The sequence below is a fragment of the Onychostruthus taczanowskii genome, unplaced genomic scaffold, assembly GCF_017590055.1.
Source record: "Onychostruthus taczanowskii isolate IOZ18803 unplaced genomic scaffold, ASM1759005v1 scaffold96, whole genome shotgun sequence".
NCBI lineage: Eukaryota > Metazoa > Chordata > Aves > Passeriformes > Passeridae > Onychostruthus > Onychostruthus taczanowskii.
Window position 1 is genome coordinate 1,774,741 of NW_024507657.1, and position 18,292 is coordinate 1,793,032.

The 18,292-nt window shown below is 34.6% G+C and overlaps 1 protein-coding gene across 8 annotated transcripts in view; it reads left to right on the forward strand.

Annotated features, from left to right (window-relative positions):
* Positions 1–18,292, forward strand: part of FCHO2 (FCH and mu domain containing endocytic adaptor 2) — an 83,636-nt gene that overhangs the window by 32,713 nt on the left and 32,631 nt on the right. For 7 of the 8 annotated variants that reach the window (XM_041426875.1, XM_041426877.1, XM_041426878.1 and 4 more), the window contains exons 9-11: positions 7,074–7,118; positions 9,297–9,369; positions 12,405–12,429. In XM_041426875.1, coding sequence (XP_041282809.1) covers positions 7,074–7,118; positions 9,297–9,369; positions 12,405–12,429 — 143 coding nt within the window. Of the gene's footprint in view, positions 1–7,072; positions 7,119–9,296; positions 9,370–12,404; positions 12,430–18,292 lie in introns of those variants that run through there. The other variant, XM_041426882.1, reaches the window with a different exon arrangement.

Sequence of the window (18,292 nt, forward strand, 5' to 3'; positions counted from 1 at the left end):
AAAAGTGTCTGTGCATTTCTTTCATCATTGCATACTTGCGTGGTCTTCTTCAGCCGGTGCATCATGCACCATGTAGACAGGCAGAGCCTTTTGTTACAGAGACTTATATTCATAGACTAGAGTCATGAGAGTTATGCTTTTGTTTAGTACCTTTTCTACACCTCTCCTTCATGTTTCACAAGACTGCTACTTTCTACACAATTTGGTGGAAAAGGAGAGTGTAGAAATGAGGACGTTGCTAGAGGAAGAAGAAGCTTCCAAACGACTACTCATTTAGAAAGCAGACAGCTGAGTATGTATTTGTACATATTGTGTATGTTGGCCTGCCACTTAGCTTATGAATACTTAAAACCGGCCATATTTCACATCATGTTGTTTATGTAGTCAGAGAGAAAATATGAAGCTGAAGCAAAAGCAGGAATAGAAATGGATGAGAAAAGGGGCCATAATGCTCTGCAGATTGGTGTATTAGTTGACATTGTTTTGCTGCTCACAGACCTCACACTTTCACAGATCATAGCTTTCATAGATCATAGCAGTGTTGTCCTACTCAGGTGTTGCTGTCTAGACAGATCTCTACTTTGAATCATTGCCTTTGGTACATGTTTCCTGTCTCTTTTGAAAACTCTTGTGTTATCAGCGCAATGAAAAATACTTTTTACCTGATGTTTGCCACCTTTTTATTTTAGAGGAAAAAAATCTGGTCTTTCTTTCTGATGATAAACATCTTAATTGATAATAATTATTTTGAGGCTACTCAGATTATGATCCTTTTCTGCTTTGTTGCCTTTGATCTGGTGAACTGAGTGCAGGGTTGGAAGTCTAATAACAGAATCAGGGTTAAATTCTTCATCTGAAAAAATTCTTTCCAAGGAAGTGCTACATGTTGCTACTGGTAATTGTCATTATTTCTGCTGCCAGTATCACCTCTACCTTTTCCTTTTTTTTCCTTAATTGGATACTATTACTGTGCTATAGTTTTCTCTTTTTTCTGTTTTTTTCTTTTTTTTTTTTTTTTTGAAGAAAGATTTGGTGGGGCATTCAGCATCTCTAGAGGCTATATATCAGCTAGGCTGATATATCATTCTGAGGATATAACAACGAGTAGTCAGAAATTCAGTGATTGGTGTGGTGGAACTGTATGTATTGAATTAGATTAAAGGATAGTGTTTTGCCAGTACTATTTCAGCATTTTCCCTTAGACTGACCTGTTAGCAGGCCAGTTTTGTTTTGTTTTGTTTTGTTTTTTTTTTTTTGTTTTTTTTTTTTTTTTTTTTTTTTTTTTTTTTTTTTTTTTTTTTTTTTTTTTTTTTTTTTTTTTTTTTGTCCCTTATTCTCTTTTTGGCAAAGAAGAGCTGACCAAATCCATAAGTTAAGATTTGCTTGTAGCAGTTCGGTACTAGCATGATAATTCTACCACATATATGAAATTTAGCTCAAAGAAAACAGCTGCTCATCTTTACTCTGCATTCCTCCAAATAAGATATGCTTTTATTTGTTTTTTTCCTTCTTTTTTTTTTAAATGTAGAATAAAAGGTCCTTTTCTAGGAAAAAAAACCCATTCTTACTGTTTTATAAAATAATTTCTCATTTATGACAAGCAATAAAAATGGGAAATTAGTGTTAGAAACACTGATGTTGATGTAATATATTTGAGCTTCCTGGCTTCTGAATTTGAAAGCTTGAATTTTTTTGCTAAACATGTCACAGGATCAGATGATAGCAAGAAAAAGATTGCTTATATGTTTGTGTACATACAAAATTGACCTTTGTGATGCAGCTTGACATCTAAACACTAAAAGCAGTCATTTGTTTTGACAGCAGAATTAATTGAGGCTAAAACAGTCGAAATTCCACTTGTATCAAGCTGTTCATTAGGAACTGCTGTCTGGCTTTAGTGCTGTCAGAAAAATAACCTGTTCTGCGATGATTAAATAGCAGAATGTTGGTCGGTCCACTGAATTTGAGAGAGAGGTTGAATAAACTTTCTACTGCGGAAACAATTCAGAAGTGACACGCTGCAAGGGGGGTCAGAATGTGCATTGATATCCAGCTGAGCTGTCAACTGGCACTGAGCCAGGCACGCAAAGCTTTGCCATTTGAAGCAGCATGTGAAGCATGTGCAGTTTAAAAAATTGTCCTCCTTTCATGCATGATTTACACTCAGAGACAAACTTTTGTTTTTGTTGAAAACAAGAATATGGTTTGTTACTGCATTTGTATCTACAGGTACAGATTTATGGAGTATTTTTAAAAGATTTTGCCTGAAACAGATACATTAATGTTTATATGTGTGCATGCATGTGTGTAAACTGAATCCTGTTTACACAGGAGAGGAGAGAGAGAGAGAGAGAGGCAGTTTTCAGGGGGTATTTTGAGGGTCTGAGTGTTTCTAGTTGCTGAGAATTATGTGAAGTTAATACCAGTATAATGTCACTTTCTGTCATGCCCCCCTTAAGATGAAAAGGACACAGTTTTCAAAAGCAGATGCAAATGTAAAGCAGTTCTTATTTGATTTGTTGACTTCTTGATTTGTTTAACTTTTTAGCTCTGTGGGATTTTCCAGTTCATTGATATACTTACTGGGGGCACTTTTTCAGGGTATGACATAATATTATGTTTTCCTTACTAGTAATATTGGTTGACTTTTGCATTTGACTTGTTTATTTAAGAATCCAAACAGTAAAATATTTTTTTTCCCTCTCAGTTGAGGAAAGTGGGAGTTATTTTATTGTTTTGACATTAGCAAAACATTCTCCTAGACCTCCCTCAGAGAGGTTTTATGTAAAAGTTATACAGACAGGCTAGAAAACCTGTATCTAGGATTTTGTGGAGAGGTTTTGTCTGATTTTTTCCCAAGTAGCAGGTATAAGATACTGGTAATAAAGATAGTTTCTGTAGTTCCCTTGAATATATTCTGAAAGTACTGTTCCCACAGATGTGAGCTAAATATGTAGGAGATTCTGTAAGATAATGTACAGTGCAATTACATCTTCTTCATTTGTCTGTCGATAAGAGCATTATCTCCTTTTTGCTAGCTATATACTCTACCTTTAGGGGCACGAAAGCTCGCATACTCACACGCCACTTGTAACAAGAGAAACATTTCATGTAGTTATTGAACAGTCTACGAGATGCATTCTGAGATGCATTCTTACTCACTGGTGCTTAATTTATCTAAGTGTCAGTTCTTATAAATTATGAAATTAACTAAAATAAAAATTACATTGTATTATTGTATAAATTATGTTTATACAAATTATTTTTTTCTGTTCCATCCAACAAAAGCTGCTTTAAGAACCTAAGAACTGACACAATCCTGGTGAATTTGCTTTAGTCTCTTGTCAATTAGCAGCTATCTGCCTCCATGTGTTTGTGAAAGCATACTCTATTTGCTTTCTTATTCTGTCCCAACTGGTAGAATACTGTGAGCATTCAAAAATGCAGTGATGCTTGCTTCTGTGTACAGTTAGAGGAACTTACTGAGTTTTAATGTCTGCTTCCTTTGTGGAATACTACTATTTCTCATTAGCATCCCGATAGCTAGGTATATATACTTAAGTGATGGAAATCCCACTAGATACTCATGTCTCTTTCTATTGCAAAGTCTAACCTTCATTTATGTACTGTATTTATTCATTTTTTTGTATTTTGTGTGTCTACAGTATCAAATACATGCAAGTCTGTATAGAGGTATTTGAGGTGTTAAAGACACTGTTACCAAAGTATGGATTAATATAGCAGCAGGGAGAGTAGACTTTTGAAAGTTGCGGTCACCTTGCAGCAGAACATTAAATTAGAGACCTTTGCAAGGATTGGACTAGATCTCAGCTATAACTTTTTATTTACTCTGAAAAAAGTCTTGAAATGTCTTTTTTTCTTTTTTTCTTTTTTTTTTTTTTTTTTTCAGTACTGCTGTAGTTTTAGAATTTGGTTTTGTGTTCATATGAATGCTTGAGAATGGGCTTCCTTTTTAATTCACATTATTGTGTTGTTATGAGAAAAAAGAGCAAAGGAAATTTTAGTGCTTTGACTGCAGTACTGCCAAATAGCAGTGTTATCAGCATTATCACCTGCACTGCAGTATGGCACCATTTAGATGGTTCTTTCAGTGCCTTAGGCTATCATGTGGCCTGGACTTCAGTCCCCAACATCAACACTACTTCTTAAATGTGAAGCAACTGCTTTTTTTCCTTTTAATGTTGCAATGGACAGTGAATCTGTTTACTTGCATCAAAAATTTTAGCCATTGTAATCATCCAGATTTTGAGCTGAAGTCCTTCTTGGTGTTAAGCCTTTGTCTGCAGTACAGTCATTGGGCACAAGTCTGTTATGAAAACTTTCTGCTTCCTAGAGGTAATGAGTCCACCTTAAAAACTTCATGTAGTTGTTACAGAAGTTATTGAGCTACCAGGACATAAGTTTGCATGTTTTGACTTCCATTTGTATATTACATCTGTCTGGCAATCTCCATTAATGCCAATCCACCAGTAGTTCTTGACTATAGCAACTTCTGACTTCTTGACTTCTGATTAAGGAATAGAAAGATATGCATTATGGTGTCACAGAGGAGAAAGCTTCCTGAGCTGGGATTTTTTTTAGAGTTTGGGGGATTTTTTTTTCAGTGGTAATGCAGCTGCTTTTGTTTCCCTGTTCTACACAGACAGTGGGCAGTGCTGGAAAACTTCTTAAGAAACTGTCTGAATTCCTTATTGATGCTATGCTCCTGTAACAATATGTGTGCCTAATGCCTTATAGCTGACTAGGAGACAGCAGCTGGTTCTAGCAGAGGACAGTGTGGTGACAACACACAGTTCTGGCTGGACAGCAGTATTATGACCTCTTTGGACTCAAAGACATCTCTCCACAGGAGACTCCAGCTGTTATGCAGGCTATTGAAAGCTTCTCACAGCTATCCTGTTTTCTAAGTTAGTACACTATAAAGTGCCACAGTAGAAAGGAAATGTCTGTTTCTGAAATGTTTCCTTGATTAAAAATACTATGCCCAAGGCAAAATATGCTACTCTTTATGGCAGACGTATAGGGAGCAGAACTGTTGGGAGGTCTGAAGTTACAGAACAAAATTTGTCAGAAAATTTAAAACTGTTAAACATTTCACTCTGCTCCATTGAAAAGGGCAAACTGGATGCACAGAATATTCTTAGTTGGAAGGCACCCACAAGGATCATCAAGTCCAACTCTTAAGTGAATAGCCCATATAGGGATTGAACCCACAACCTCAGTGTTAATAGCACCATGCCCTAACCAACTGAGCTAATTAGAGACAGCCACTGAAATGAATTTCTGAAATTCCAAAGGAAGAAGGGCCTTATACAAATTTGAGCAGGAAAGGTAAGTTACTACCAAAATAGGTTTTTGAATTGTAACTGGTTCACATGATATCTGTGTGTTTCTGTAGTAAAGGAAGAATGTGTCTTCAAATATAAATTCTTACAAGGCACAAAAATCTCACCTTTAAAGGCAAGTGTTTTAGCCAAGCATAATGGAAAAAAACAGATGCACTTGGATGTCTTGTTGAAGAAAATATTTCCTTTCTGCATATTTTAGAAGTGGAAGTTAAGATGCTGATGTGAAATATGGATAAGCTGTATTTGAGCCGTCATTATTTCTTTTAATCATTGGTGTAAAAGTTTTAAAATTAAGGGGATCACTCTTAGTAGAAAGGGTAAAGAAATGGTGGAATTCTGAAAAAGCCTGAGTATTTTATTCCTCTGAAAATATATTTAAGTCTCAGTGTTTACAGTGCTCTTTCTTTTGCTTTAGGGATGAGTTTCTGAATTGAATAATTAGACTTGCATTTGAAGTCATTTACTAATTGAAATTTAAAGGTCTGTTAAGACTGCTGTTTGAGATTTGTCTTAATATTCTGCTTTCAAGAACGTCATTTGGAGGCCAAAACATTACCTTATGATAAGTGAGATATTGATGGGTTCTAGTCCAAAATTCTGATCCTGTTGTTTTACAAACATTTAAGTTTATTTTTACTGATTGGGAAAATTTTGCAAACTCAGTCTTAATTACAGTAAATATAAATTAATACTTTGAGCATCATAATTTAAAAAAAATAGAAGTCATTAGAAGTATTTTTTTCCCCTCTGTCTTATCTGTAGTGTATCTGTACATAAACTTGTGTGCGTGCTATCATAATGTTTGTAGAAAGGTAAGTAATAACCGCTATGGCACAGTGATAGCATGCTAAATTTTTTCTTCTGTGGATACAGATACAAGGTAATGCAACATGGGCTGGAAGAAAAGGTGCCTGCCTGCATGTGCTCTCCCTCTGTTTTCATTGCACTTCCACAAGTGCTGGTATGATTCTATCATTCCCTGAACAAGATCCTACAGAAACTCACACTGTTTTCTGCACACGTGCTTCCTAAAATGTCTTTTAGTGAGATTAAATAAATTCTAGGTTTAGGAATGTATAGGAATAAATGAGGCTTAGGACATCAATTTGCAATGGCAACTGACTGTTAATTTGTGGCAAATGTAACGTGAGGAATTTCTTTAGATCCAGAATTTAGCTAGTATTCTTTTTTTGGTCCTATTGGGTCTCAATGATTTTTTTTTGAAAAAAATTATTTATTGCTGTGTTTAAGGTTTTACGTGCCGCTTCTAATTGTGTAGGCAATTGGGTGTGGAGAGGAAACGTTGGAACTAGCAATGCAGGGTTAGAAAAAGTGTGACTTTCAAAATTAGGGCTATAGCTTTTCCTTTTTCATTTTTACTTATACCATTATTGTTCATTAAAAGAAGGTAGATTGAAAGCCTTACACTGATGCTATATTATAAATGCAATTTTGAATGAGGACACTAATTAGATATAGGCAATTGAATTGTAGTTAGTTGATGACTAGTATTTTAATTTTTCAGTTTGAAGGAGTGAAAACATACGTGATTTTGAGTATCTTTGGCCATTGGCAGAGTAATTGTGCCATTCAGTTACTACCAACATTTGTAATTAGTTTATCTCATATTTTCAGGAAATATTACTTGTCATTTAAAAAGGTTAAATTTGACCTAATGTTTATCCTCATTGTCATTTCTTTAAGGTCCTATTGAGTTTGAAGAATGTAACACATCCAGTGTAGCCGAAGGTGAGTTGCTGTAGCATAGTTATTTACACAAGAATGCTGTGGATTAGGACCTGGACTGTGAAGCAAAGGGTACTCAGTGTGTGATTCTGTATAACTTTTAAGTGTTCCAGTAGACTAAAATGCAGTTTTTCTTTTGAGAAACAGACTTCAATGACAATAAGACTGATGCCTTGGGTTTTAGCTTTTATATTTTTCAGAGTCTCTGCTGCCTGGTATGTACCATTGAAACTTTGTATTAGGTATTAGTAGGTTCTCTTCGCAGAGTAGTTAGACAAAACTATCCCTTCCCAAGTAGAGAATCAAGGACAACCATTACCCAAAAAGCATAAACAACGGTGAAGAGAAGGGGGCAAGCCAGGGAGTTAGACTTCATGACCTGGAGCTGTAATTGGACAACTGAACCCAAAATGTGGATGAACCAAAACTTAGAAAAGTATAAAACTCATGACCGGGATCCATATTGGTTACATCTTGGGTGTAGCCCTGGCCAGGCTCTTGTACTGCCCAAGGTGTATTCTTTTAAGGCCTTTCAATAAATACCTATTTTGTACATTTAGCTCTGTCTAGTCTCTGTTCCAAATCAACCTTTCTAGGCATCAAGGCCTATAAAACCTCTATAAGACTAATGCATTAAGGTCAGATAATTTGAGTGTTTCTTACAAGTATACTTTGGCTAGTGCTTTGTCTTTGCAGAGGTTTGGATTTGATTCAGTTAGGAATTCAGTGTTGTAGCTTAATTTGCAAGTGTCAAAACAATCTGCTCTTCCCATTGTTACTGTGTCAGTTAAACTAAGCCCAATGTAGTGTTCTAGTTGCAAAGTCTTTCTTTGTTGGTGCAGCTTTTTTTACTTAGGGGATTGTTTAAAGTGGTTAAGAACTGCTTGCTGTCCATAAGCTATGTCTTTACTTGTGGGACAGAGGAGTCAGCAGTATAACTTACAGCATCCAAAAACTTTTTTAAGTTGCCAAGATTTTGGCTGAGACTTAAAATCTCTTGTAACTGAAGCAGAGAGGATCCATGTTCAGAGATTACTCTCATACTCCATTTGCCATTATTTTTGTCTGCGTAAGACATAGAGGAAAAACAAAGCCCAGACATTTAAAAATAATCTTGGAGAAAATTATGTGCCTCAGTATATATTACTGACTCTACAGCTACTTGATTTGAGAAGTTTGGAGTTATTGATAATTTCTAGGAGCAGAAAGGTTCCTTATGTGATATTTAATGTATTTTTGTAAAGGTAAATATAACAAAGTGCTTGAATTAACAGTGGTTTAATTTTGGAAACCAAATTATTCCTACCACTCTGCTCAAAAGCATGCTGTCAGTAGTATCATGCATCAAAACCAAATTGTAGGCTAGTTGGATCAGATGCTTGCACTTAGCCATTTTGTTTGGCGATCTACTTTGCCTCAGCAAACGTTGTGAAGAAGCAGATGTGGCAGTAAGTCTGAGGGAATATTTAAGTGTATTTTAGTTTTAGTCCATTAAGTGGGAGTGAAAGCAATATGAAAGCAATGAAAGTACTTTTTTCAGTACTGTAGCTATATGTATCCAGTGCTAAAAGCAGGGAAGAAACAAAAGGGGAGAAGTGTAATTCCAAACGCTGTGAGAAGCAGTCTTGGAGCTGGATACAGTGCTGAGAAATCATGAACTCACATCAGCTGGAAAGCCAGGAAACACTTTTATTTTTAACAGGACTGAGATCCTACTTTTGAGGAAAGACAGGAGCTTGAAGCTCCTGGGGGCACACAGGGCAGAAGAAATAACGACAGGGTGTTGAACTGCAGTAGGTGGGGAAGGCAATGTTCAGTTTCTCATCCATGACTATTCAGGATCGCCTGGAGCAACAGCTCCTGTTGAGTTTTTGTGAGCAGAGTCCTCTTCCTCAAAACTGTCTATTAAAGAAAACAGAGTCTGTATACCCAACTTGGAGATTCAAGTCAGTTTTTTAAGAATTTTATTACTAATGTGTTGAACCCTATTTTGATTTTTTTAAAATTGATGTTTCACTTAAAGCTAATTGGAATAATGTTCCCTTAGTTTGGCTCCATACCTGTCTCCACTGCATACTTGTGGCAGCATTTAAAACATTGGATTCATATGCATCTGTGTTTGACATTGCTAAATATGCATTTATCTCTTTGATGTATGAATGAAAAGTGTTTGTTCTATAGGAATAAAACCACGGAAAAGGAAGCCTTTTGGTTTATCAGGAATAATGAAAAAAGAAAAAGATACTGAATCTGTGTAAGTATATTTCCACCCTGAAGCCTTGTTTTGCATGAAAGCTAGTAATGGGGATAAAAAGTATGCAGTATTAAAAAAAAAAAAATTAAAAAAAAAAAAAAAAGGTTATAAACTTATAATAGCAGTTTAAAGGAACACAATGAATACAGAAACATCACAGTTATTTACAATTTTTGTCACCAAGGATTTTAACATAAATAACAAATAACAAGTGTATTCATAGTAGTCAACTCATGTTTCATTCTTTCCTGGGCATAGGTACGTAGTTTTCCATTCTTCTACCTGTCAACATTGTAGATAATGTAGTCCACGTTAATCCTAATAAAATATGTCTGTGCGTGGTAAAAGTACTGGATGGCTATGTTTGCAGAATTGAAGCTTCAGGTATTCTTCTGTTAGAAGAACTTCTACATATACTGTCAAAGGACAGAAAAATGCAGTATGTCATGAGCATAGTCACTTCTAAAACACCATCATTCCAGATCAGGACTGATGTCCCAAATATACCCTATGCCATATTCTTTGCATGTACTCAGTCTCCCCGGGGTTAATCTGTGCAAAAAGTGTGTTTGAATAACAGTTCTGAGGTGAATTAGTCACAGTGTCTAGTATGTAGTATTTATGGTCAGTGTATTTTTTCATAGTTTCTACATGTATTTTCTCAAGAAGACAGCTTACAATTTGACAAATTTGACAATATAGAAATATTCCCAGAGACAATATCTGCATACATACTTTTTAAGATTAGTTTTTAAAGTATTTTACCAGTGTTAGTTTTCTAACATACTGCTGAAAAATTCATGACCTTAGAACAGCAGGTGCTAATAGTATTTTGTTTCTATATTCACACACTCTACAAAAGAGACTTGCTTCTGAAATCTGAAAAAAAAAAAAAAAAGTGTAATGGCATGATATCAATCTCCTTTGTAAAATGTGCCATAGGCATTTACAGAGATTCTTGCATTAAACCATAACTACTAAATGAACTAGAACATCACAAATAAATAAAAGAGGATTCATTATGTGTTTACATAATACATTCTAATACTTCTTTTATGAGCTCTTTAGAGATATAGATTGCTAGTCTGTGTTTTGTCTGATTTAATCTTCAGCTGACGATCTTGTTATGGACTGGAAATGATGAAACTGTCATCAGAAGCTTCTCTGCACACAGAGGACCAGTCCTGCCTTGGTCTTGTGTTTTATTATTGTTTAGTTTGTGTAGGGCAAGCTTTCTACATCTAGAAAAGCTCTCACGGTTAGTAGGCTTTTTGGTTGGTCAAGACAGTTTTTAAACTGTTGATGTCTGAACTGGTGTGTCTAGTAATGGTTTTAATTCAAGGAAATACCACACAGGGTGCATTCTCTTGTATATTGCTGTAGTGTAGCCAGGGATTTCACTTCTAACCACTGCTTTGCATGGTTTGGTTATTTCAGTTTTTATCTACAATCCTTAAATTCCCTTATAAGATCTCCATTTTCTCAAATATTAGCTTATAGCAGAAGGATGACCCAGTTCTTTAATTTAAAAAGAATTATCTAGTATATCTACTGATTTAAAAGTACTTCCATCTGCAGCTTGATGTCCCCATTCTCCACCCCACCAATGTTTGTAAACTGCTGTGTTTTTCTTGCATCTATAGAATAAATCCTGAGAGATGCTGGTAGTACTCCTCTGAGTGATACTAGATCTGCCGTTTCTGTTTGAGATCTCTTAGCTCACTGATTTTGGAAATCTTCATTGTGGGCTGAAATATATTCATTCATTTGCCTCATATTTCACAATTCTCAACTTTTATGTACCTCTGACTATCTTGTTTGCATACAGACTTTTTGAAACCACATCTCTCAAGGGAAGGATATACTTTGTCTTTTCAAGCAGTATAATATCTTTCAGAACAACTCTATTGCTATGAAAGATGTAAAGCAACTAGAAGTTTGATCACATGTGTCTTCTTTTGTGTGAGGCCTTTCAGAGAAGATGGAGTGCTTCATCTCATTGTCAGTTCCTTAACAAGCTTTACTGAATTTTGTATTAATGCTTCCATGTTATCAAGTTTTTTGCACCTGTTTTTAACACACTGTAGTAAAAGCTACATTTTTTGCTTTTAACCCTTTTTTTTTTCAGAGAAGATGTTTTAGATTAAAATATATTTTATTTTTGCCACGTGCTTTTTTCTGTACATGCATGTGTAGGATGTTCAGACTAATGATATAGAAACACTCTTTATTAAGTTACACCATCACTATTTGTCAGCGTGCAAATTAGAGAGGACTTGTATGCTACTCAAGTATTCCCACATTCTGTAAATGTAATTGCTTCTGCTTTTTGACGACATGAGAGAAAATCAGTGTCATTCATTATTTTTCGTACTACTACTCAAATTCAAGTTGTAGTGCAAAAGTGTAACACCTGTGAATATGTGGTTGCAACCACTGCCTTCCTGCAGACAACTTTTTTAAGTGCTTTTTAGGACGGTACTCAGTTATTTTGTTCAGCATCTTCTGGTACTTGACTGCAACTGTGCTTGACAAACACAAACTAAGAATGCAACTCTAGAAGAGGAAGCTCTGAATTCCTCTGAAGAAAATCTTAATTTCTTTGTGAACTGGATTTTGTCCAAAACATTTTGCACTTACAGGTAGACTATTTCATTAGGATTGGTGACTTCTGCTTATCTCACCCATCAACCATGAAGACTTGAAACTTAAAGTATATTCATCCATAACACAGTGTGGTAGTCCTCACTTTCCTTGATATTTTTGTTATTAATTCTTTTCAGTAATATGTGAGTTTGTTTTTTCATAATTTCTTCTGAGTTTTTCTTCTGCAGGTGTTAAACTGTCAGGTGTTATTTAAATCTCATTCAGTTAAATGTGGATTATTTAAAGTAAAAATTTCTAGAATCTGAGAGGCAAAAGGGTCAAATGCACTGTTTTAAATTCATTTAAAATACTGAAGGAAATTTTGTGTGAATGAAATAAGTTGTGCCTTCTATAATTGTAAATTTTCTTTTTTTTTTTTTTTTTAATAGGGAGTGTCCAGATGCAGACTCAGTTGTAAGTAGACTTATTTCCAAAAGAAATGCATATGCTTATACTATCAAGCCCTACAATCTGACGAAACTTAACTTACATACAGTCCCTGCAATACACAATTTATCTGAGGATTTATAGAGGATTTCATATTTTCATATTATACTCGAAGTGTTAATTTTGTGCCATACATGATCTTCAGCACTACGTACAAACAAGTGTCAGTAATGCATTTTTTTTCCTAACAATATTAGGTTTTAAGCCAAGTGTTTTCACTGCAAATATATGTTACTTTATTTTTCAGCTAATAATTTGAATTCCTTGGCTAATAGATTCTAAGAAAGAAAAAGATTTAGTTTATTGTGGACCCAACTTTGTGTTGTCATATTCCTCTGCTTACTACTGTTTCTTTTGAGAAGTCCTTCTAATCTTGACTGGGTTCTGCTTTACCACTGGCAATAGAGTGTAGGAACACACCATTTAAAATATGGCTTTAAATGCAGCATTTCTAAATGCACTTTATTAATGGTCTAGTTTTCATTACTGTTAGTTAGATCTGTGAGATGTCTTACAATTTTTTTTAGTCAATTCAGGTAAGTGACCATTTCAAATTAAATATGTTAATGATTTTTATTTCCTTAATTTAGTCTTTTCTTTTTATGCAAACATTTATGTTCTCTTGAATTAACATATGACAAAGATTGTAACTCCCTGTAGCTATGTTTGGGAAAAATTTACAGAGTAATCTAAGTGATTTTCTGTAGACTTATTTAATATTTTTCATTCATTCATTTAGGTGCAAATTATATTACACAATTTTATTTTGTGGATTTTCTTATTTTTGTTTGGTAACTAGGAGGTTTTAGTACCTAACATTAAAATTTGTTTTGAGAAACTTGATTTGAAACATCTAGTAAAACTGTCCTTCTAAATGAAGAAAGTTTTACCACATAACAGAACTGTATGTGTAAGAACAGATGTGTAATTCTTGCCAAGACAGTTATTTTATATTGTGTTATTTTATATTGACTTACAACAAGTTTCTTTCTTTGGATGCATTTAAAAAGACAGTAACAATAGAAGTTTCCTTATAATTACAATTTAATTATATAAAATAATTTGACACTACAGGTTGAGTCATTGGAGTGAACCACAACTTGCTTTGAGTTGCAGTGTTTATTTTCTTTGCTTATTTTGGTCTCCATGTTTTTTGAAAACAATTAGTTCAAACAATTCAAGTATGAATTGGTTGGCATTCTATCTGGCTACATGAGGCACACCATATGATCAGCTAGGTTAATTGTTGATATTGGTGGTTTGGTTTGGTTTGGTTTTTTTTTTTTTTTTGCCTGCTCAACATTTTATGACTGCATTTGGAACTTAAAATTTGGTCTGTGGTTTCTGCTTGCTTTTTTCAAGCCACAGTAGTATTCTGTATAGTGATTGAATGCTTTAAAAGCAGAAGTTATTATTGTAATTGTTGTGAAAAAATGATGTGAGATTCATTTCACCCCTAACAAACAAGCAATCCAAAGTGCTCTTATGTTTTAAGGTTGGAGTCCTCTTCTGAAAGATCTCATTTCAAATGCTTTTAATTTTTCTTTTCTTTTACTTATGGGTTTCCTTTCTGTTTAATTTTTCAAACCTAATCTAAATACTTTAAACAGCCTCTATCATCTCTAGGAGAATTTGTTTGGTATGGATATTTGCAACAAATTATATGTTTCAAGAAATTGAACTTGGAAGACTATTATTAAACAAAAAATATTAAAGCAATATTAATTTGGGTTTGATTGCTGGGAAATACTGTGGAACAGACCTCAGAAAATTCAACTTAAGATGTCACAGTTATTATTTTTTCAGTTTTGATCACTCACAGAAAACCTGTCTGGTATATATTTGATTGTGATCATTTTTTTAAAGGTGGCTTTTGTTTATTTGTCAAGAATTTTAATTGTGTGACAAGAATGTGAGCGATAACTAGTCTTCAATTATATATAAGCACCAAGGTAAAAATATTGCAAATTTTCAAGTTAAGGATGTAGCAAGAGCTGATTTCTGTATATTATCTACCAGTTCTGTGTGCTACTGTGAATCTTTGAACATACTATGTAGACAATATCATTACGGTCTTCTCACTAGTGAAAAATGTGTAACGTAGTCTATCGGATTTCTGTTTCCAAAAACAAAATGGTGAGATGGGTCAAAAATGTCTTTTGTCCCAAAATCCTCTCAAATTTATATGTGGTGAGACAGATATGCTTATGCTCATCCTTTTGTAGTATCCAGATTATATCTACTGGAAAATGGAATTAATGTTTTATTAATTTAGTATTTTTATGTAATGGCTGTTAGAGGTTTTCGTGGGCTCATTAGTAGGCAGCTGTGGACTGAGTATTTGTATTTGTAACTAGTATTTGTTAAAAAAAGTTGACCACTTGAATAAGCAGTGTCTGTTTAAATATAGGTGACAGAATCTCATGACATTTAAAATTCCTGAGTTTTTTATATGTCAGTCTATAGCATAACTTCCATTAAGCTAAAGCTTGATAATTAAGAAAAATGGAAAGTCTGTAGTAGAAAGTGTATGCATTGGAAAGAGATAGCAATTGAAGACTGACTCTCTATGGGGGTTTTGCTTCAGAACATTTTTCTAAAGGCTGACATGTCTTGTTTCCCATGAGTTTGCCATGTCTCTAGAGATGTTCTCTAGGAAGATATGAGATCTAAAAGAAACTTTTATTTCAGGGAAACTTTTGCAAGGTTCCACTTGTGTCCAGTAAGATCTGAATTGGGATTGCAACCCTTCCCTTGGTTAGGATGCTTGCTGATCTCCTTTTTCTACTTCACTGCCGATTTTCACGAAGACTGTAGTAATGTAATTATCTTTGAGTTCTCTGTTCTTTCTGTCAAATCCATTTGAAATTGTCCAGTAAGTTCAAAAGTAATTAAGAAGGGAGTCACCGATGTACAGAACATAACGCTGAAAGTTCTTTTTTCATGGGAAACTGAAATGCAAACACATACCAAGGCATCTGAAACTTTTCATTAGCATTTTCATATGTGAATGTAGCATAATTACGGTTATGTAGAATTATCGACCATTTTTTTATTGTTGGGGACTGGTTGAATTTGGAACCATCAGTTTCTGAGAGGTGGAACACAAGAGTAATCTAATATTTATTGAAATTAAAGTATTTTTCCTTATTTGCATTTTACAGCATTTTGTTCTGGCATTTTTCAGATAGTTACTATTGAGGACAAGGCTCTCTATTGTAGCACAAGACAGGGGCACTTTGAATTCCCATTTTACTTTCTTTCTGCGTTTCTGACAATAGGAGAAACTGTCTGCTCTCTTCTTCTGTGTCTTTTGGGTTAATAGGCACCCTAAGGAGAGGAGGCCAATATTATGCCTCTGTCTTAACCTGAGTATATGCCAGAGTGAAATTTACATCTCAAATATGTCAAAAGTGGAGAGCCTTTTTGTTCGCTTGTTCCAGCCTATGAGCTTCAGCTGCTTACTTTGAGTCCTCATCTGGATTACAGGAAGCCAGTTGAGTTCTGGCAGAAAAAAATAGAGTGAGCTGTTCAGCTGCATTGTGTCTTGAAGCATACCCTCAGGAAAACTTGATAAGAGCTCTCATAACCACTGTAGTTATCCCAGCAGAAGAGAAAATATAAAGAAATCAAACTGGGGCATAGTGAAGGTTCTTTGCTCTTGATGGATGACCAGCCTGTCAGCAGCGCTAGTGTTGCAGAGGAAGAGCCAAATGAAGTTGCTAGACTACAGTGCTCTGTATGGTCCTCCCTTGTCCTTTGTATGTGGCCCAGAGATGCAAATGACATGGTAATGGTGTGGCTTCTTCAATCACTTTTAGATGACACATGGGACAGAGCAAGGAAACTGAAATAAATTTTTCACCAAAGCTAAAAAATGTGTTTTGTCAATAGAATGCTTGGTTCTCAACCTTCTTATACAGGAAATTTTATTTTACTTATCAAGGCCTTATGTTTTATTTCTTTGAAAATTTATTAACCCCAGAAAGCTTGTGGAATATGCCATGGCAAAGACAAAGGTACCCGACCTAAGTTTGTGGCATATGTTTAAAGCTATATAAGATCTCAATTAACGCCTTACATCTGCAAAGATGGGGAAAACTGGCTTTTATAGCTACATATTCAGTTGCTTAACAGAACCTGAGAAAAGCTTCCTGGAAGTCCACCACTTCCAGTTGCTTTTGCAGTTGCTTTCTTTCTAGTTGCTTTGCAGAATTCAGGTCACATGCATAATGAGTTGTTGGGAGGTTTTTGACTGCAAAGAGCAGTACACATGTTTGTGTAGGGGACTAAAGCAGACCTCCATCCCCATTGTATTAATAACAACTTTTCTCAAAGGCCAAAGTTTGCAAAGATCGTAATCTTGTGTGTTGAGTTCAAAAATTATACATTGGTTGTGAGGTTGAGGTTGTGAACTCAACCTCTGATCAGCATGGTTGGCAAATCGGGTCTTATCTGTGTTGTGCGCCTAATATTTAAGATACACTGTTATTCATGACATAATATATAGTTCTGTAATTGTAGGAGTGTGGAAGAGGGAGTAAAAATTAGTCAAATAAATGTAAATGCCTTCATTAACATCAGAATCATGAATATGTGTCGCTCTCAGTTTGCTGTGTTATCTACCACTGTTATTAAATGTAGATTTGCAAATGAAATGTTGGTATTTCAGAAAGCCCATTCATCAGTTCAACCATTCAAAATATTGAGAACAGTATTTTGAAATTACTACTCAACTTGTAAGATTGTGAGGTATCATTTTACTTGTGCGTGACACAATCTTCCTTTGTCTATCCAAAGGCATATCAAGTATCTACTCCACCCATTTTTTACATTGGTTTACATAGAAATATAAATTCAGTATCTAGTTAATTAAAGCAAGTGTTAACAATGATCATAAACTAGCACATTCAATCTGGGTTAAATCAATCTGGATTACTGACAAGGCTGGGAATACAAAGCAAATTATTTATGTGTGTATATGCTGTTTCATGTCAGATGTTTGAAATTATTTAAATTTCAAACATCTATGTATTTAAATTTCAGATATAGGAAAAAATTACAAATTAAGTTTTCTAGATAGGGTTTGAAAAGAAGTGATAACATAGACTAGATGAAAGAGAAGGAAGGAATTTTCTTCTCGGAGACTGTTCAGAATTTAAGCTGTACGGTATTCATCTCTGTTATGTGCATGAAGTTGTGAAAACAGACTGCATGCTGAAGGGCTGTTTCTGAGGAACAGATGATTCAAGTATATTATCAAGATCAGAAATAATTGTCATGAAAGTATTAAGAAAGATAGTTAAATATTTTAAGATTTTGGTGCTTTCTTCATCCTAGAGATTTTTCAGTAAATTAAAAATAGTACAATGAAAATAACTTCTGCAAACTTCTCTCATAATTTTATATCAAAATAGTCAGTTTTGCCTATTTGACTATTTATATAATCAGCTACATTGTGCATGCTGTGTCAGCCCAGTAATAGTATCCTGTACATATATGGCCCAGTTGTATAAAAATAAAATGTTGTATATTTAAAGATTTTTATTGATTTTCAATTCATCTTAACCATGAATGTCCCTGATCTATGGAAAATCACCTGGTGTGACAATTAAATTAATTTCGGAATTCAGAATCTGTAGTATTACAAGAATATAAACTACCCTGTAGCTATATGTTTTTGTGCTGTTTACTTTGATGTCAAGTTTCATTATTGGTTTTTGGTATATAAACAAGGTTATTAAGTTGTTTGTCCTAGAGCCAGTTCTTATAAGCCCTAGAAAAACACTTAATACACCCAAGGATAGCTCAGCTACACTTTGGGGGCATA